The sequence below is a fragment of the Phascolarctos cinereus genome, unplaced genomic scaffold, assembly GCF_003287225.1.
Source record: "Phascolarctos cinereus isolate Bilbo 61053 unplaced genomic scaffold, phaCin_HiC Scaffold_4;HRSCAF=312, whole genome shotgun sequence".
Lineage (NCBI taxonomy): Eukaryota > Metazoa > Chordata > Mammalia > Diprotodontia > Phascolarctidae > Phascolarctos > Phascolarctos cinereus.
Window position 1 is genome coordinate 586354959 of NW_027555847.1, and position 21731 is coordinate 586376689.

The following is a 21731-nucleotide window of genomic DNA, read 5'->3' on the forward strand; positions in this document are numbered from 1 at the left end:
ACGGAAGCTCTTCCTAAATACTGATCTTTACTACCATAGGGATGGTAGACAGTACAGTTGACAGGAAGTAGGGAGTGGTGAGAAGGGATAATGGAATACTAAGCATTGGAGAGGAAGAAGAGAACAAAAGTGCCACAAGGCACATAAATAGTGAAAAGACAAGTACTAGATCTCTAAGATGTAATACGGAGGGATGATCTAAGTAGAAACTAATCAACAGGCATCGTGCTAAGTGCTGCGCTCTGAAGACAGAAAGAACTAAAATATTATACGTGTGTAGTTGTAGTGGTAGTAATGGTGGTGGTGGTGGAAGTAGAATTACCAACTAAAAGAGGAAATGTCAAGGATCCTCTGTCTATTTTGTAAAAATGAAAGCAAATGCTATGAAACATGAGCAAAGTTAGCCAAATATATGGTAGCCAAAAAAAGCTAATGTGATTTTTAGGCTAAGTTAAGAAAAGGATAATGCCCAAGACCAAAGGGATAACAGTTCCACTGTATTCTTCTCTGGTCAGACAACATGTGGAGTAGTAGACATTGAACATAACATTATTAAGAAGGTTAGTGATAAGCTAGAGAACATGAGAAAAAGGCAATCAAAATAGTGAGAGGTTTGGAGAACAGTCTAATATGAAGATTAATTAAAGTTGAGCCTGAAAGGGGAAAAAAAGCTTTAGGACATCTTGAAAGGTCTTTTAAGTATCTGAAAGGGTATCAGGGAGAAAAGGGATTAGACCTGTTCAGTCTGACCCCACAGAATAAAACTAATGAATATGATTGCTATAAAGAACCAGTCTTGAGGTAAGGAAAAAACGATTACAGCCACCCAAAAATGGAATGACTTGCTTCAGGAGGTAGTGTGCTCCTCCTCAAGAAAGGTCTTTAAGCAATGGCTTGATGATCATTTCTTGAATATACCTGTAAAAGGGAATCTTGACAAGCTACAATATAGATAATTACATTATCTCCGGGTCTCTTGAAACTCTGTGAATCTATGATACATGTTGGGTGAGCATTAGGAAAATTACAAAAATATGACAAACTAATATTTCTACTTGCCTCTTATAATGAAACACTGGTTAATTACCCAACCCACCTACCAATGTACATAAAATGCAAGAATTCCCATGGGGATAAAATCACTAACACTATTGTCCAGAGTTGCCCTAAATCAACGACAAACTGAATTAGCCCCTGATCTAACTGTAACAATTAGATCTATGAAGTGTAATATAAACTAAGCTTTTTACATTAAGAAATATGTAAAGCAAATATTGCAAAATTACAAAGAAGCATAATCCCAAAGAAAATACATGAATCACTTCCCCCACTCCTCTGCAGAGTTGGGAGATCAATGAATATGAAACATTGCATATATTTTCAATTTGTGTTGACATATTGATCACTTTTGCTAACTGTTTTTTCTCTTCTTCCTCTTTTCCTTTTTTTTTCCTTAAAAAAAATTTTTGGTTATATGGCATGGCTCTCTGGGAAAGAAGGGGAGTTGGATACAGAGGGAAATTAAGCAATATAAAAACAAAAATATCAATAAAATTTATTTTTAGAAGAATGAAATTTGACTTTAACTTGAAATTGATCCATGAGCAATAACAGGAAATGGAGAATATACTTGTGATTTCATTGTTACAGTGAACTCCAGAAAAAGGAAAGTTCCTCTGTTATTGTTATTGTGTTCTTGAGTCATTTCAGTCATATCTGACTTTCTGTGACCCCAGTTGGGGTTTTCTTAGCAAAGACACTGGAGTGGTTTGCCATTTCCTTCTCCAGATCATTATACTGATGCAGAAATTTGAGTACCAGAACCAGTAATTTATCCACTGTGCCAATCTAGCTGCCCTAACTCGCTCTAGCAACAGTTAACACAGGTAGCAACTTACAAGTCTTAGAGAGCTGCCTGAGACTCTGAGAGATTAAGTAGCTTACCCACTTGTCAACCAGCCACAGGCAGCAGGTGTCAGAGGCAGAACTTGAACCCAGCTCTTCATGGCTCTGAAGCCAATTCTATACTCATATGCCACTGCAAACAATAATATATAATATTGCCAAGGCAGCTTAGGCAGCACAACAGATAGAACTCTGGATCTGGAGCGAGAAAGATCCAAGCTCAAATCTAGCCAATGACACTTACTGTGTGATTGTGGGCAAGTCATTTAACCTCTCCTTGCTTCAATTTCCTCAGCTATAAATAATAAGAGCCCCTACTTCTCAGACTTATGAAGATAATATCTGTAAAGTCCTTAGCATAGTGCCTGGATCATTACAAACACTTAATGAATGCTTATTAATGTAATTTTTTTAACTTTTCATTTTTCAAAGCACTTGTAAAAACATTTCATTTGATTCTCATAAAAACCCTCTTTATACTAATAATAACTACAATAATGATAATAAACTAGAGAGGCAAAGCTGCAAAGTGGAAAGTGAATTCAGACTCAGAAAAATCTGGGTTCACTCCCCTCTTCTGACCCCAAGTGACTCTGTGACTCTGGGTAACACACTTAACTTTTGAATGCACAGACAACCAAGGCTAAATTTCAGAGAAGGTTCTGCTCAGTAATGAAGAAACAGTTCTTCAGATGGAGTCCCAATAGCAATGTAATCAAATGTCTGATTTTTAAAAAAAACCATACAAACCCAAAACAAAAATATTAATAGCATTTACATAGTGCTTTAAGATTTTTAAAAAGCGTGACATATTTTATAAATAGGATCTTCAAAAAAAGTCCTATCAGGTAGGTATGATCGTTATTAGGCTAAAAGAGGTTAAAGGTTAGGAAACTTACCTGGGGCCACACTAGAACTAATATCAAAGGTGAATTAAAGCCTAGGTCTTCCTAACTAAGGTAATCATTTTATCTGTTACAATACTTTTTCAGTGGTAAATCAGAGCAATATTTGGCAAATACACTGAAAGATTTAAACAAAGCTACAAATAAGGGTGGGATATACATGTGCTTCTGAGTGTAGTAGAAACATACAAAGGGCCCACAGTAAAAAGTTTTATTAACATGATGATTGTACAACAACAGAAATTAATTTTTTTCTATTCCTTGAGGATAATTTAATGCAATATTGCTATATACTATGATAAATTATCCTAAAATCAAGTAAAGACTTACTAACCTGTTTAACATATTCAATTAGGCTTGGGATACAATTAATTTCAAATCTAAGGTTTTTCAGAGGCTCCAGCCACTTTCCAAGTTCTGAAAGGAAAAAAAAGAACTTTAAGCTTTAGATTAAAAAGAAAACTTTCAAAATAAAGCCTGTGAAAAGATTCTTGACCAATACAGAACAGTCATAGCACATAAAGACTTAATTTCCACAAATTAAATTCTGTTCAGCCTTAAGAATGATTAAATCATATTTCTGCTTTCTTAATGAATGGTTTCAGGGTTTTCAAATAATCCTAAAAAAGAAGGCAAGAGGCAGTGAGGTAAAAGAGAAATTGTTTTGGAGTTGGCGTCAGAGCATCCAGGATCAAATTACATCTCTGGCACTTACTAGCTGTGAGGCCCTGGACAAGTCACTTCACAAGCTCTTAGTCTCATTTCCTCAAAGGAGGTTCAATTAAACGGCCTCAGAGGCCTCTTCCAAGCTTTTGATCTATGATCATATGTTAATATAATATTACTCCTGAAATATGTAACTACTTCAGTTATTTGGTTTATAAAAACAAGATTTCTGAATTTTCTGAAACTCTCCATGGTATCCATTTAATTTTCTATTTTCAGCCTTACTTCCAATTTGAAAAAATAATTTCTGCTTCAATGTCAAAACAAAATTCAATATATATTACAAAGAAAGAGAGGGACTCATGATTTCACCGGTATATGAGATACTCTCCAGGGAGAAAACTACATCTAAAAATTCAGGTCAGCAACTTCTCTGAGCAATAAGATAATAAATGACTTGCCCAGGGCCACACAACCAGGATGTGTCAGAACTGGGACTTGATTCAGGTCTCTATGGCCAGCTCTCTCGAAAGGTCAGTTCTGTATCCACCATACCACAGAACGTGTGTCTGTCTGTCTCTGTATACACACACACACACACACACACACACACACACACACACACACACACTCTCTCTCTCTCTCTCTCTCAAACTCTCTCTCACACACACTGTAAAACTGGACATTGTGCAAAACTGCACTAAGACTTTTAGGACACACTCTGTGTGTGTATGTGTATACACCCGTTATATATTATTAGATATTTTATTCTATGTATGTAGCTGGTATGTACCTACATGTCTCCCGACCATTAGAATATAATATTGCTCTCTATCTCTTGTATCATGCTTACTTGCAATTACCATTCACTCTAAAAATAAATAAGGTGAGAAATCATATCCCTCAATATAAACTATAGAATATTTAAGTCTATTTTGATTTTATTAGACATTACATTAGTTAAAATGAAGTACTTATCCATATCAAACACTTACACGTGAAAAACTAAATCTACTTGCAGACTACCCACTGCAATGAAGAGATCATATAAATAAAAAGGAAAAAAAATCTATGACATTGGATTCAAATTCTGCCAGTGGTTATGACATAACCCTGGCATAATTATCTAAAATAAATTATGAAAACTTTCATACATAATCCATGCTACACTAAACATACTATAAAAATAAGGAGAAAGAAAATCAGAATAAAGGCCTCTTACTTTCTTCGACAACTATGAATAGACAAAACATCTATGCATAATTTTGATGGAACTCTATTTAGTAGACCCAAAATTTTATCTAAGTTTAGATAAAAAGAAAAAAAATAATCACATAATTTAAAATCCTAAGCACTTATGACCTAAGAATGTTTGCTCAGAAATGTAAATAAATTTTCTTCCTATTATGTTCTTACACTTGGAAATTGGAAATAATAATACAAAATATTTCTAATAAATATATATTAGAATTTTGAAAAAATGTCTTAGATAAGATTTTTCCAGACATATTTTATTCAAAATCAAATTATTTTTTAAAATAAATGTCCATTTTCAACAATCAAATCTTCACATAATTCCAACAAGTTACGGCAAACCACAAACAGCTCATGAGTAACTACAAAGGCAAGATAAACCTACAACAAAGTAAGTGGATAACTGCAAATTTGAAACTGAACACTTTTATTCCAATTTTAAGTTAGCCACTCTTACTAGTCAATCACCAACATCTACAATTGTTTCTAAGAAAAGATATGTTCCCAATAATTCTCTAAAATTCTTGCTATATATAAAAGCTTCAACTGAAATCTAATCTTATACAGCGAAAAATATATCAGCATCGCTCTATTCATGATCAAAACCTGGTAAGGCATTAGGAGATACTTAAAATAGTTTTCCTAGATGTTCTGCACACAGTAATAACTTCTTGTACCACACCTTGCAATTTCGTGTTATTTTCATCTGCTTTACAAAGCTTCAAGAGAGGCGCTGCATGTTGCTCTAGCATCTGGACATCACTAGAAGACTGAACCACCAACAAAACAAGTATGCACGCATAATTATAAGCTACCGATTTCTTTGACTTGGAGTCCCTGAAACAAGATAAGATTTTTAAGCTCTTGGAACAAATGCATCTATTTCTTCATTCATTATGACATAAAAGGTTTTCTAGGTTCTCAGGTACAAAATGCAGAATCAAAATACTGTCTTTCAAACCACCCCTTTTCCACTTAGTTTTAAAGAGAATAGATAGTTACAAATGCCACACAATATAATTTTCATATGTCACAATGTAATTTCTGAAGACAGGAGATTATACTGTATTCAAACTCAGTTCACAGAAATAAATGCATACTATAATGCAGCAGTTCTCAAAACTTTTTTGTTCAGGGCAGAGTAAAATTCTTTGCTGCAAGGAATAGCAACAGTGGAGACTTGTCCATGTGTATGCCAATTTAAGTTCCATACAATTCAGAGCACACACTTCGTGAATCACTAGAATGATGGAAATGACAACACAAGCCTTCACAGCTACAGAAGTGTACGTAAGTACAGATACACATTTACTACCCTCCTCCATTACTTCACAGAGTAGCCACCGACATTACCCTTCTGGCAAAAGGAAGCAGAAGCCCAAAAGTTTTGTTTCTCACAAGCCTGTAGGAGTACTTTGAACACCAACATGGCAGTTTTTATTTCATTTGTGAGGTCTTGTTACTTTATCAGAAAGAGGTATATGACTACAAGATAACACATGGCATCACAGTGGCAACCCATTTCATTAGGTCAGAGTCACATCATACTTTTGGCAATTTGATATTTCTGTAATTCTACCTTTTAATCAACTAGTAAGTCAGTTTGAGGCAAACATCCCAAAAAAGTGTCAATTTTAATTTCTGAATCGTCTTCCTTTGAAAAATATGTTGGATTGATCTAGTTTTTCACTATAATGGGAAACAAAACCAAAAAACAGTAAATAATTACCCTAAAGCCTCTTTGGAGTAGTACTCCATTAGAGTAATAAGACTCTGGAGATTCTTTTCAAGACTGAAGACATGACCAACAGCTGCTCTTCCCACAGGGTTAAAAGTAATCTGGTAAAGATTATGAAGGGTTCCCAAGAGATCTGAATGGTCAGTTTCCTCATTATTTGAGCAACGCTGAAAATGACAAAACAGTTCTGTAATAAACTGCAAGGTCTGGGTTGAATACTGTAGCCACAAGGCAAATGTATCATCAATAACACCATCAGCCTGGAGACCATCTTCTTCTTCTTGATCAAGAAGGTGACAAAGAGCTCTAATCAGCAAGTTGGTTGCTTCATGTTCCGAGAGGAAGAAAAGAAGACCCTTTTGTGACTGTGTGAGAAACTTCAAAACATCTCTCATAGCCTGCAGCACAGCAGGGTGAGCACTTATTGCCGGAACTGACAGCAGCAAAGTGACCAATTCTAGGAAGTGGTGGCTGTGGAGGTATCTGTAAGGAAGATAAAGTGTACTTAAGTCACCAATGGATGTCTGCCTCTCTGCCTTCTCTTGCCTCCGCATCTCAGAATCTCTAATGTCCCTCAAAATTCAGTGCAAACCCCATCTCTTCCACAAAGCTTTTCCCAACTTCTCAACCACCACTGCCCTCCCTCCACATTAACTTCCATTTAGTTTACATGTACTTAAAGGCACACATATTGTCTTCCCCAACAGAACATAAGCTACAGGAAGGCAGGAATTGTTTCGTTCTTGTCTATATCCCAATACTGAGCACTGGGACTCGAAGAGGAGATACCTAATAAATGGCTGCCCACTAATCAATTTCCTTAAATGAACAACTTTAACAGAAAGCATAACACAAGCATTATTTTCCTTAACTATTCATAAACAGTAATACTGCCATAACATTTCATTACTTTTAACACACAGCACTTCAAAAATACTCCCCCCCTTCCCCAAAGTTCTAAATATTTATTACACTGTAAACATATTATGCCTCCATTGATACTTTCTAAGAGCTGGAACTGGACAGTCACTCTTTTAGCCTTTGGTGGAAAGAAAAATAATTCTTTGAGAACCTACTCTAGTATTCAAATACTTACTGATAAACATCCATGAAATTTTTTTGAGGATACTTCATTTTGCTAAATAAGTATTAGTATCACCACTTTATAGATAAGGAAACTGAGGCTCTGAAAGGCTGAAAAATTTCACTCCTGATTCCACCAGTGCTAGTAAATGTATTAATTAGGATTCGAATCCCAGGTTGTTTAAAAAATACTCATCAGAAGACAGGATTAGTAGCACAGATGTGAAATCCTGCTAGTGCAGAGGCTGAGGCTAGTAGATCATTTGCATTTGGGTATACTGAGCTGCCATAGCACCAAAGCCAATCAAAAGCTGGCCCCTATATGGTGAGCCCTTCAAAGTGGGGCCCCAACAGACTGCTAAAGATGGGCAAACTGGTCTAGGTCAGGAAAAACAGAGCAAATTAAAGCTTCTAATACTAAACAGCATTGGCTCAGGCCCATAAAAGTCTCCTCCACTTCCAGGCCAGGTGAGAGAAGGAAACCTGGTCTTTTAAAAAACAATAACAAGGGGTAGCTAGATGGCGCAGTGGATAGAGCACCAGCCCTGAAGTCAGGAGGACCCGAGTTCAAATCCAAACTTAGACCAAACACTTGACACTTAAATAGTGGTGCGACCCTGGGCAAGTCACTTAACCCCAATAGCCAAAAAATAAATAAATAAAATAAAAAGCAGCAACAACAACAACAAAAAAAAACCCAACCCCCTCCCCCCCAAAAAAACAGACTAGAGCAGGAATTCAGAAGGTAACACAGACAAGCAGGGTGTTGTGGATGCTACTATGTTTAATTAAACATATACTTTAAAGAAAACTTTACATAACAGATGAATAGTCTCATATACAGTCCTCTTTTCTTCCTTGTATATGGGAAATTTTCATGTCTGCTAATTCATAATAAAAATAAAAGCCAAATAAATAAATAAATAGATAGATACACAGATACATAGATAAATAATTAAAGTGTGTTGCAGTTATTTGTATACCCTACAGATTGTAATTTCCAAGACAGCAATGAAGTCTTACCTAAAATTTTTATCTCCCCAGCACCTAGCACAATGCTCTGAACAAGGGCTGCCAAATGAACCTAATATATGTCAAATGAAAAATCCATGAAACCTAAAAAAGTTTCTTTTAGGTCATTACACTTAAACTCAAGAAATTTTCCCACAGAAGCTCCTACTTCACTTCAATATACTAAGCTTTCCATTAACTGCAACTATACTTTGGGCAAATACAACCTAAAAGAAGTCAAGCACAAAATTATCATTAACTGCCAATATGTGGATTTTCTGCTGTCATTTCAAACGGGAATTCATTTCTTTCTTCCTAAAAAATAAAAATCATCTCTTTGCACTGGTTTTCTTATTTCTGTAACTGAGACTCCCACTCTCCAGGAAGCTAATCCAGAAATCTAGGAAATCATGTTTAGATACGGGGAGGATTCTTAAAGAAGAGGGGAAAATCAGTTACCAAATCCTACCAATTTCCCTTCAAAATGAGTGGCAGTATACTGATATTTTAGAGCCAGAGGGTAAAATAAAAACTGAAAGAATCCACCTATCACCTCTTGAAAGAGATCCCCAAAAGAAAACTCCTAGGAATATTGTAGCCAAATTCCAGAGTTCCCAGGTCAAGAAGAAAATATTGCAAGCACCCAGAAAGAAACAATTCAAGTATTGCGGAAACACAATCAGGATAACACAAGATTTAGCAGCTTCTACATTAAGTGACCAGAGGGCATGGAGTATGATATTCCAGAGGTCAAAGGAGACAGGATTACAACCAAGAATCACCTGCCCAGCAAAACTGAGTACAATCCTTCAGGGGTAAAATTGGACATTTAGTGAAATAGAGCACTTTCAAGCATTCTTGAGGAAAAGACCAGACATAAATAGAAAATTTGACTTTCAAATACAAGACTCAAGAGAAACATGAAGAGGTAAACAGGAAACAGAAATCATAAGAGACTTATTAAGGCTGAAGAGTTTACATTCCTACACAGAAAGATGATATTTGTAACTCATGAGACCTTTGTCAGTATTAGGGTAGTTGGAGGGAAAAAATTATATGTACGTATATATAGATAGACAACTAAATAGAGGGCACAGGGTGAGTTGAAGATGAAGGGATGATATCTGGTGAATAAAATTAAGGGTTGAAAGAGGATTATACTGACAGAAGGAGAAAGGGAGAGGTAGAATGGGGTAAATTATCTCCCATAAAACATATAAGAAAAGGCTTTTACAGTGGAGGGGAAATGGGAGAAGGTAAGAGGGAATGAGTGAATCTTATTCTCATTGGATTTGGCTTAAGGAGTGAATAACATATACACTCAATTGGGTATGGAAATCTATCTTACCCTACAGGAAAATAGGGGGGAAGGGGACAAGACAGCAGGGGGATGATAGAGGGGAGGGCAGATTTGGGGAGGGGGTAATAAGAAGCAAACACTTCTAAGGAGGGACAGGGTCAAAAGAGAGAACAGAATAAATAGGGGGGTGGGATAGGATTAAGGGAAATATGCTTAGTTTTTCACAATACGACCACTATGGAAGTGTTTTGCATGACTACACATGTATAACCTGTATCAAGTTGCTTGCCTTCTCAATGAAGGTGGGTGGGGAGGGAGGAAGGGAGAACATTTGGAACCCAAAGTTTTAAAAACAAATGTTAAAAATTGTTTTCACATGCAACTGACAAGACATACAGGCAATGGGGTATAGAAATCTATTCTGCCCTACAGGAAAATTGAAGGGGAAGGTTATAAGAGAAGGGGGGGAGGTAGAAGGGGAACAGATTAGGGAAAGGGGTATTCAGAATGCATGCTATCTTGGGGTGGGGGGAGGGACAAGATGGGGAGAAAATCTGGAACTCAAAATCTTGTGGAAGTGAATGCTAAAAACTAAAAATAGATAAAATTAATAAAATCTGGGAAAAAAATTAAAATTTAAAAAAAAAGAGTGGCAGCAATAAAGAGGAACTGACTTGGAGTCAAAAGACCTGGGTTTAAATCTTAGTCCTACGCTTTAGCCTTTGTTGTTGTTGTTGTTGTTGTTGAGTGATTTCAGTCATTCCTGACCCTTCATGACCCCATTTGGGGTTTTCTTGACAAAGATCCTGGAGTAATTTGCCATTTCCTTCTCCAGTGGATCCATTCTGTCAATCAGAGGTTAAACAACTTGCTCAGGGTCATACTGTAAGGAAGTGTCTGAGGCTGGATCTGAATTCAGGTTTTCTTGACTCCGGGCCCTATGTTCTATCCACTGGTTGTTGTTGTTTGCCCTTCGCTCTCATCAGGGAAGTGATGCCATGACATGCAAGTGAGGTGAAAGGGGGCTATGCAAGTTCACCAGCCTCACTTTCTCCTCCAGAGCAATCTGGGTCCTCTGGCCATCACAACAACTGGAGATGGCTCCAGATGCCGTAGAAGACGTTGGCCTTTTAAAGCTAAGGTCTTTCACTGAGCCACTAGCTGCCTCCTACTTAGCTTTATGACACTTAAATACTCCCAGCCTTTATTTCCTTATCTATAAAAATTATGTACTTAGACAAGATCATCTCTCAGCTACACAAATTACTTACATTAATCCCATACCCATTAAAACCCTTAAGTATTTTTCTCATTAACTGCAATTAAGCCATATGGTGCTTATGATATCAGTCTTTTGCACTAAAGAGTAGGACATCACTCACATTCATCCTTTTTAAATTCCTTCTTGTTTAAGCAAAGACACAAACAAACAGTTCTCTAAAAAAGAACTGCAAATTATCAACAACCATAGGAAAGCAAGTTCCAAATCACAAATAATAAGAGAAATGCAAATCAAAAAACCCTAAGGTTCTACTTCCCACCTAGCAAATTGACAAAAATGGGAAAAGATGGAATTGTGGAAAGCTAGACACACTAATGCACTGTTGGTGGGGCTGTAAATTAATACAATTATCTTGGAAAGCAATTTAGAATTATGTAAATAAAATGGTTAAAATATGCATACTCTTTGACCCAGAAATTCCAATGCTAGGCTTATGTCCTTGACAAAATATCAAAATGTCACTGACAAAAAGCAAAGCCCCATATGCAACCAATGGGGGGGGGCCCAAATTGGGGTTAAGTGACTTGCCCAGGGTCGCACCGCTATTTAAGTGTCAAGTGTTTGGTCTGAGGCTGGATTTGAACTCAGGTTCTCCTGACTTCAGGGCCGGTGCTCTATCCACTGCGCCACCTAGCTGCCCCAACAAAATATTTTTAACAACACTTTTTGTAGTAGCAAACACTGGAAATAAAGTAGATGTTCACTGAGAGGGCAATAGTTGAATAAATTATGTATAAATGTAAGGGAATATTATTGTGCTATTGTAAAGAAATGATGAAATTAGAGAAGCATGAAAAAATTTATCTAAATTGATTCAAACAGAAGTAAGCTGGGCCAAGAAATCAATATAAACAACAATGACTACAACAATATAAATGAAAGAATAGAAACCACAAAATGATAAAAAATAAATCAGGCCTCAAAGAAGAGATAAGAGACAACAACTCCCTTAACTCTTCTGCTGAGGTTAGGTGGCAAGAGAAAGGATCCACAAGTACGGACATTTCATATGTTGTCAGATTTTTTTCAATCTATTGACTGTTTCTGCTGATTTTCTTTTCTCCTTTTTAAAAAAATTCTTTGACATATTACCTGGCTCTCGGGTAAGAGAAAAGAGAAGGACACAGGAGAAAGTTTAATTGATATAACCACAAAAGATATTAACAGAAATGTATTTTTAAAAATTTTAACTCAAAAAATAATTCTTGTTAAATTTTGTTTATGATGCCAATCTGTCCACCTATTTTAGATCCTGATAATGTCGTCAACATCATTAGCTAACCATTCCAACTTTGAATCAACCCCACATTTGATAAATATCTCATCTACATCTTCATCCAAGGAAGTCCCTGATAAAAATGTTAACATGACAGAAGGCTGCAAACACCATCAGAGACTGTTATTCAGGGTAACAATGAACGAGCCATTAAGTCTTTGTGGAGAGAGTCATTCAGTCAACTATAAATCTACCTACCATACTATTACTCAAAATGTATTACATTCCTGACTCGAGTATACTCCACATTATTTAAACTTGTCTTGATAATTCAGTAACATTACAGATGTCAATTATTACACTGTTCTGTAGATGATGTCCATTTACAAATCAACTTGCATCCATATCAGCTGTTTTTATGGTTCTTAAGGGGATATGAAAGAAAAGTCAGTCACAACATTTCAAGAATTTGTGCTAGTGCTTAAGTTCCCGACCTTTCTTGGTTTGCAGTACTCTTAGTAATCTTTTTCACAATGACCCTGGGCCAAATGAACCTAACAGTTGCATTATTAAGGCTGAAAATTTAAATATCTCACAGCGCCTCTGTGAGTTCAGCCCTTGGGAAACAGTGCTAGGGTATTCTGAGAGAATGTACTCCAAAGTCTACAAACTCTTCATAATCAGATGATACTTTTCCCAAAAAGGCAATTATTTTCTTTAAACCTCCTTTAACAGCTGGCTTTTCTTTTAAAAAAGAAAAAACTGCTAGCTATCTATAACAGTAGGATGAAAAACCTAAGCTTAATTGTTTGCATTTAAGTTTAATGCTGTTTCTAATAAATATTTAATTAAAAAATAAAAATAAAGGAATCTTACCTGAATAGGACAGGATATGGATCATCTCTCTCTGGAGGCCCAGTAATCCTTGCCATTGTCGGGAATGACTTCACAGGAGGCTGAACCATTGTGTGAGGTGCAGTCTCCATTAAGTGGAAGATTTCATCTAAGAGATTAATAAGCTTCTCTATCTCCCCTTCAGTTATAAGAGAGGATTCCAAAAGATGAACCATATCCAAAGAAGCCTCCATTTCATTTTCATACTCAGAGTTTGTTCTCTCAAGTCTGGGGTCTGTGTCCTGCTCAGACTCACTGTGGTTAGGAATAGAAGACCTCTCTGCCAACTGATCACCAAATTTTTTAATTTCAGAGAGAATCTCATAGAAGTGACATTTCTGGAGAATAGCAGAACCAGCAGTGACTACTCGCACAGTCTGATCCAAGAGTATGAGCTCCAAAAGTTTCTGATAACCACTCTTTTCATGTAAGTCCTGTCTGCCTCTTAAAAAATCCTCCATGCCCTCAGTCATACTAATAATACTGTCCAAGGCTTTAAAAGCATTTAGCTTAAGAGAAGATGATACATGATCAGCAAACAGCAGTTCAAACAATCCACTGATAACTCCTGCTTGTAAAAGTCCCATCACTCCTTGAGGCCCACATTCTGCTAGTGAAGACACTAATTTAGTCCCAGCTTTGAGCTGTCGGACATTTAAGGCGATGGGCTGACGGAGAGCTACTTGTAAATTCAAGGCCTGCATGGTCCAATCTACCAGCTGGCCAATATAGTCTTGCTGTGTGTTTTTGAACTGCAAGTAACTTAATCCTTTTACTATTAAACTTGGAACTTCTTCCAAAGCTGTGACCCACTTTGCACCTCTATCTTCCTGATATAGTTCTAAGAGTTCCATTAACTTTATTGAAGCTTCTACTGCCCCTGAATTTTCTTTATCAGGACCTTGGTCTTTCATTCTGCTGACTTCAATTTCAAAAGTCGTCTTGTATGGGCAGCTAAAGTATGCAAGTGGTACAAGTTCTCTGTCATACGGATCATATGTCATTGGAGGCACTGAAGCTAAATCCTCAGCAGTATATTCAACATCAAAGTTCGGATATTTAAACGTCTCACGTTCTAAATCAGCAATTCCATCTTCATCACTAGAAATTTGCTCATAGCCATCATCTCCTGAAAATAAGTTAAAATAATATGTAAGCATGACAAAATTCCTCCACAAAATAATAATCCCTTGATATTTCTTTCATGACAGCATGGAACTTCTTGAAGACTGCTCTAAAGAAGAGCACATGCTCTAGCACAGTCTACCAAGCTGAAAACACTCTGAAGAATATATGGACTCCTTAATGATATTTATACCTGTCATCTAAAGTATGGCTTAGCTAAGTCTGAATTTGTTCATCACAAGAAGGTTGCCACACCACATAATGAATTTCTGGAGCCACAGAAATTCACAAAGAACAGAGAAATTACAAGATGTGTCCATGCAAATAAGTATCCAAATCAATGAAATAACAGGCTAAAAGTATCCCAAAGTTCCTGCTTAAAGTCTGGATCCTTTTAGCTTACTGAATAGTAAAAACTACAATTTTTAATTGCTGTTTAGAAAGAAAAAAGATACCAAAAAAATTCTCTTTCCCAGACTTTCCTGTAACTGATAAAAAGTTATCATTTGAGGACAGAGAGATAGAAAAGGAAACAAAACAGTGACAAGAGCAAAAAGAATTTTTAAACTATTCAGCTTCAAAAAAAGAACCCTGAGTGTGTTGATACTGAAAACAATGGACTTTGTAGATAAAATATTAGTTCAGGCTTCACTTTGCCAAAAAGTCTCCTAAGTCTGGGAATTAAAGTCTTAATCTAAATCTTAAGGACTTAAAATTAATATGTTTACAATTTGTAGAAAATTAAATCTTTATTGAAATTGAACATTTTTCTTTATTTTTAAACTTTGCCATTCGTCAGTTTCACAAACGGTAGAACAAAAAAAAGGGTAGAACAAAAATCAGGTAAGTAGTTCCTTCTAACCTCAAATTCTATGACATAGTAAGCAGCATATGAAAACTAAAGTAAACACTGTGAAAGAAAGACAACTACTTGAAGAATAAAATGACCCTAAATGATGAAATTAAGAAATAATAAAGGGATGTGCCCCAAAACAACATAGGACCAGTTTTTATATTAGTAAATATTTTCTCTTCTTGTCAGCCATATTAATAGGAAGCTTCTTTGGAGTTTCCATCTTCTACAAAAGCAAGTGTAGGGTTGAAATGAAATAAACTAATTTCATATAATCTCCCTATATTTCAGGAGAAATAAGACATTAATAAAGTATGTTTCTTTTTCAAACTTATTTTTGTTTCAAAAAAATGAATTTGCTGTGTCTACTACCTTTGTTTTTCCAAGTTATATTCACTCAACTCATAAAATAAAAATGACATGTTAAATTTTTATGAAAAAATTATCAAATTTTCAGAAAGACTGAGAGGTAGCTCACATTTTTAAACCAGTAAATAATAACACTCCTTCAAAAATATGTCTGAAGAACTCAAAACTTAATTAAACACTGTAAGGAATACCATGTCATCTTTATATTCAATTACAATTAGTTTAGATCTCATGAAAAACAATTTTTCCTCAACAAAATTTGGGATTTACATTTTCTAGCTCAGTAGGAACTCCTAACACCCAACACTCCATCTCCAATTCTAAGCACTGTCAATAGGTGTCATCCAAGCCTGGAACTTTCTCTCCCTCCTTATCTTCCCTAAAGTTTCAGCTAAACTTCCACTTTCTGCAAGAGGATCTTCCTAGTCTTTTCTTAGTGCCTTCCCTCTGAGACTACCCCAAATTTACCTGTGTATACCTTGTTTGTATAGTTGTTTGCATATTGTCTCCTTTACTGTGAGCTCCTTGAGAGCGGGAACTAATTTTTTTTTTTGTCTTTCTTTGTATCTCCAACACTTAGCACAGATCCTGGCACATAATAAACGCTAGGTGATGGACTGACTGAATACAAAAATAATTATATATAGTTATCTTAAAACACTAGAGGATTCTAAACACTTATAAACTGATGAACAAAACTTTTTAGCTAGAAAAAAACATATGATGTTGACCTACAACTTTGAAAATTAATAAGAAAATGCCAAGTATTCAAAATTAATCATGGCCTCTTTTTAAAGAGGTAATTATTTTTAAAAGAGTAATTATTTTTAAAAGAGCTTATAAGATTTAATAAACCCTGCTCTATGTAGTTCAGAAGTCTCTTCATTATCCTCTGCTCCATGTCCCACATGAGTTGTTGTTCTACAGCAACTTAATGGTCTTTGACCTCATGTAACCTTTGCCAGTCGGCTTCTGCTGAAACACTGACCTCTACAGCTTTCACTTACTCTCTAATGCTATTTTTACATATTTCATTTAAATATCCACAGGCCTAAAGGGCTACTTATTTTAAAACTTAGGGGTTTTTTTGAAGGGTTGATTTTCAGAATAGTTCTCTCACACTTTAGCATTTTCTAAGGCTCAAAACTATTTGGCCTGGCCAGGCCAGCAGCTGGCAAGGTTGACATGATATTTCTACTAAGAGATTAACCAGCTGTCCTGTCTTAGGAATCAAATCAACCAGTTTTTCTTTTTTTTTTTAACATAAAAAGTTCCTGATTGTGTTTGTTCTCCTAACAATCTCAATGTCACCTGTTACAATGAAGAATGTATAAAAAGCCATGTAGATGAGAAGCAACATGGTACACTAAACAGGGAGACTGCCTCAAAGCCAGGAAGACCTGGGTTCAAGTCCCGTCTCAGACACACACTAGCTGTGTAACTCTGAGCAAATCACCTGACTTCTTAGTGTCTCAGCAGCTCTCTAAAACTACAAATAAGAGAAGGCACCAATATGCCCTGGTTGAGAACCCAGAGTTCTCTCCATCAATGAAATCTAAGGTCCAGTACCTATCCCTACTTGGAAAACAAGCAAGAGTTAAGTAAAGCATCTAAATTCAAAACTTTTCATATGATGCTTTCCCCTCTTTGATCTTTCCATTCATAGGCAGCAGACAGAATGCTGACATCAGTTATGAAGATCTAGGTCAAAGTCCTGCCTCTGACTTGCACTAGCTATGTAACCACTGGTAAGTAACTTTACCTCTAAGGGCCTCAGAGAACTGACTTGGGCTATAAGATGCAAAACAGTTGGAGAATCACAAAGTAAAAAGACTTTATGAGAGATTCCTATACAGATGAAATCACAATCCTGGACTCTGTGTATGTGTATGTGTGTGTACATATGTATATATGTGTATACATACATACACACATACAGAAAGGCATGTGCCTGTCAAACACATGCACGCACTCGCAAATTTAAGAGCAAAATGCAATCTAAAAACTAAAACCAAAGCCTAGGATTCCTGAATGTCATGAAGTTTCCTTTAACCATAAAAATAAGTGTATCAAACTTAAATCGCTAGCAAATTCTTGCTATCAAAAGATGCTGATTCATGACTGTCTCTGGGCCAAGTTTCAGGCAGACTTTAATGGCTGGCCACCACATTAAGCAACCTCTTCCTTGTTCCACCCTCACCCTCTACCCCACCAAATCCACATTTCTTTTCCGGTTCAGGAACTATAATAAAAACAACTCCATCCTTGCTCCTGGTAAGTGTGCATCAATCAACTTCATTATGGCTCTAACTCACCATCCCTATAACATTCCAAACCAAACATTCCTCCTTGGCCACTCCTCTTGTGTATATGGTAGCTTCCTTTAATAGAATGAAAGATCCTCGAAGGCAGGGACTGTCTTCACTTTTGTGTTTGTAGCCCCAACATCTGGCATAGTATATGCCAAAGAGAAAATGCATAATCCTTTTTCATTCCTTCATTCAAAATCGAAGCCCATCAAACACCGTAAGAAAGACTCTATGTCACACTTTATCATTAAACTAAAAACTGACTATTTTTATTCCCAAATTTCTAAATGTATAAATTGGAATTCTTACTTTTTTTTAGGAGTTTTATTACTTTGCTAAAATACCTACCTTCACCTTCTTCTTCTTCTTCTTCTTCTCCTTCACCTTCTTCTTCTTCATCATCCTCCTCCTCTCCTTCATCTTCTCCTTCTTCCTCCTCTTCTTCTTCATCTTCTTCCTCTGGGATACTTTCTACTGTATGTCCATCTTCCTCATCTTCATCCTCCTCTTCTTCAACATCTACATCTTCTTCATCTTCACCTTCCTCATGCTGATCCTCTTCTACTTCACCTTCATCTGAATACTGCCCTTCCTGATGAACGGAAGTCCGATCAGGAGAAATGGGCTCAAAGTAATCTTCTCGTTGAGGAGCATCATCTTCTTTTTCACCAACCACTGAAAATTAGATTTTTTTTAAGATAGCAATTTTAATGTTTTAAACAGAATGAAAGAAAAAAATTGTTTATCTTTAGCAAATATTTCCTAATACTTAATTCTCACTAATGACTAGGTAGAGAACAGTCAGTGGTTATCACTGATCGTTACAAATATATCTCACCAAGTAAGACCAAATTATACTATACTGTAAGATACCACAAAAAGTATATTTATGGTGCTCTAAGAACACTTTATTGTCTTTTTTCTACCAAAATATTTTTACCTTCAACTACTAAGTAATACTGAAAATTTTCCCACTTATAATATATGCTTGTTGGTCCTAATCAAAAAACTGAAAAATGAAGTAACCCTGATTCTACTTGTACCTGGTACTGGCAGAGGTTCATCCTCATCATCATCATCTGGTGGAGGGGGTCCTGGAGGAGTCCTTGGTCCTCGGGGCTGTGGCCTTGGAGGACTTCCATTAAATTGCTCTTCTTTCTCACCATCAGCTATATTTTTATTAGAAAAAAAGGTGCTTTCATGTAAAGTACAAAATGATAATAAATGTATACAGCATTTTGAGGTTTGCAAAGTACTTTATATACAGTATCTCATCTGAATGCAATACATGGCCAAAAAAAGTCTCAATATTTGAACTTGTAATCTACTCAACTGAACAAGATGATAAAATTTTCCTTCATGTTTCTCAATATTTTGCAAATTAACCTGTGTTTCCAGAAATCAGATTTCAGAAAGGCACATACGAATACTAACAAAAACATAATGCTAATCTACTTCTCAAAGGCATTAAATGAGCCCTCAAGTACATACACTACAAACTTCAACATCACACAAGGGTCAAAACAGAGATACACAATAACTTATGTAAGATAAGTGTTCCTTAAAAGTTTAATGTAGGGGCAGCTAGGTGGCAAAGGGGATAGAGCACCAGCCCTGGAGTCAGGAGGACCTGAGTTCAAATCCAGCCTCAGACACATAACACTCACTAGCTGTGTGACTCTGGGCAAGTCACTTAATCCCCCCCCAAAAAAAGTTTACTCTAAAGCAAATTTTGGTAAAGCAAATCACATTTTCACACTGACCTCCACATAATTTTGTCATGTGCCCTTAAACAGCCTATTGTACACAGAACCAAATGGGAAAGAGAAATAAGTTTCTCTGGACATCAGCTCCATAATCTATAAAAGGCAAGAAGCTAACAATCAGAAGTTCTCAATTTCCTTCCCTTCCATTTAATGACAATATTAGACTATAAGAGAATTAAGTTCCATCAAGAGGATGCTTTATCAATATTTAAACTGCTAAAAATGCATTTTGTGTATTATTTTGAAAAATTCAATTAAAATAGGTCTTCCAAAAATTCATACTAAACCCATTCCCTATTCTTCTATATCTTTATGAAATCATTTCCACATTTCCACAATGGACTCTAGTTTTATTGTATATTCTACTTTCACTAAATTTACTTTTTTAAATCAATTCTAGTAGATTTTCTTTAAAGCATGCTCTTTTGAAGAACACTGGGGAAATAAAAATGGATATATCTAACAACATGGCTATACAGAAAAGAAAGCTGAGCTGAGGCTAATATATATCCGAAGTATGATGCCACGTCCAAATGCAGTAAAATTTTTCTTATTTTAATTGGAAAAACATAAAACTCTTCATACAGATTTCATTGTTTCCAGGAAATTCTGTAGTGCTTACCATGTTTTGGAGTTCTTTTTACACTTGGCTGTTGCTGGGGAGGAGGTGGAGGTGGAGGTGGTGGCGGAGGGGAGTCTCTATCATGACTTATTACTCTATCGACTGATCCATATATTGCTAGTGTCAGACAGTTGTACCAACCTCTTAGGACCAAGCCATCAGTATTTACCTGATTTTTTTAAAAAGGAGCAAAAGGTTAAAGGTTGAATTAAAATTTAAATATAACTACAGCTAAAGGAGCAAAAGGTTAAAGGTTGAATTAAAATTTAAATATGACTGCAGCTAAGTTGAGAACAAATACTATTCCTAGGTTCTAACTAAAATTATTATTCAAAATATACTGAAAATTCAGGAATGAAAATTAAATGGAATGATAAAGACTCAGTATTTCTCTAGATAGTAAATTTTACAACTATGGGCCCCGGAAGTATACACATGTCCAATATCTTTAAGTTCTTCAAAATTCTACACATTATTTCATCTGTGCTCTCTAAAGAATTCATCTTCCCAAATCCCAAGGTAGCTCCACAGAATGAAGATGAAATGAAGTGTGACAATTATAAAAACCTACAGGACTATAACAAGTAAAGATTCCAATGAGACTCATAAAAAGCATAAATCGCCCTCATTTCCTTATAGAATTTATTACAAAGGTGCAAAAGTGCAAATCAGACTTTATTCATGACTATGCAGAAAGAATGATCAAATGAAAACACTGACAAAACAACAATTTAAATATCCCTATCCTCACAATGCACCATAAAACAAGCTATTTGCCTAAGTAAGCTACCTCAATACTAAAAAATCCATTGTTGTCATTATGGCATCTCTCTACACTGACACATAATGTAACTCCTTTATTCCTAAGCAGAAAAATCTTCAAAAGGTGTTATGGCTAAAAAGAAATAAATCACCCAACAGCCACTCTTCTAATAACAAGCTAGGCTGGCTGGTCCTTAAGTCATAAGAAATTTAAATGGAAACTTTCATCTCAATAGGCCAACATTTTTATGTTATTCTATTACTCATTCTTTGAGAAAAAACCATACTTTATACTTATACAACATTCTATAGTTTTTCAAAGCACTTTTAGACTTTTCATTTGATCCTCACAACAACTATCTAAGGTAAATATGGCAAATATCTCCATTTCAAAAACAGAATCTATAAGGTTGACTTTCCCAATATCCCATTAAGGATTAGTAGCAAAACGAGACTGACTCAGTCCAGTACTCTCTGCATTCTACCACACTACATAAAGTGACAATAAGGACAAAGCTCCTAATGAATGAAATAATTTCCTCAAGGGATATAACAGGATTATCATGTCCACTACTAAACAACAAATATCAAGACCACAGTAGTTTTGAAAGGGATGGAATACCAGATGAAGAACCTAAGGTGTATTCTAAGGAAGTGCTTAACAACAGTGC

General features: G+C 35.9%; 1 protein-coding gene across 2 annotated transcripts in view; it reads right to left on the bottom strand.

Annotated features, from left to right (window-relative positions):
• VIRMA (vir like m6A methyltransferase associated) overlaps positions 1–21731 on the bottom strand; it is an 81393-nt gene that overhangs the window by 22989 nt on the left and 36673 nt on the right. For both annotated transcript variants that reach the window (XM_078153663.1, XM_078153664.1), the window contains 7 exons: positions 20299–20467; positions 18954–19079; positions 18259–18585; positions 13237–14383; positions 6460–6951; positions 5413–5567; positions 3145–3227 (listed from right to left, as the gene is read on the bottom strand). In XM_078153663.1, coding sequence (XP_078009789.1) covers positions 3145–3227; positions 5413–5567; positions 6460–6951; positions 13237–14383; positions 18259–18585; positions 18954–19079; positions 20299–20467 — 2499 coding nt within the window. The remainder of the gene's footprint in view (positions 1–3144; positions 3228–5412; positions 5568–6459; positions 6952–13236; positions 14384–18258; positions 18586–18953; positions 19080–20298; positions 20468–21731) is intronic.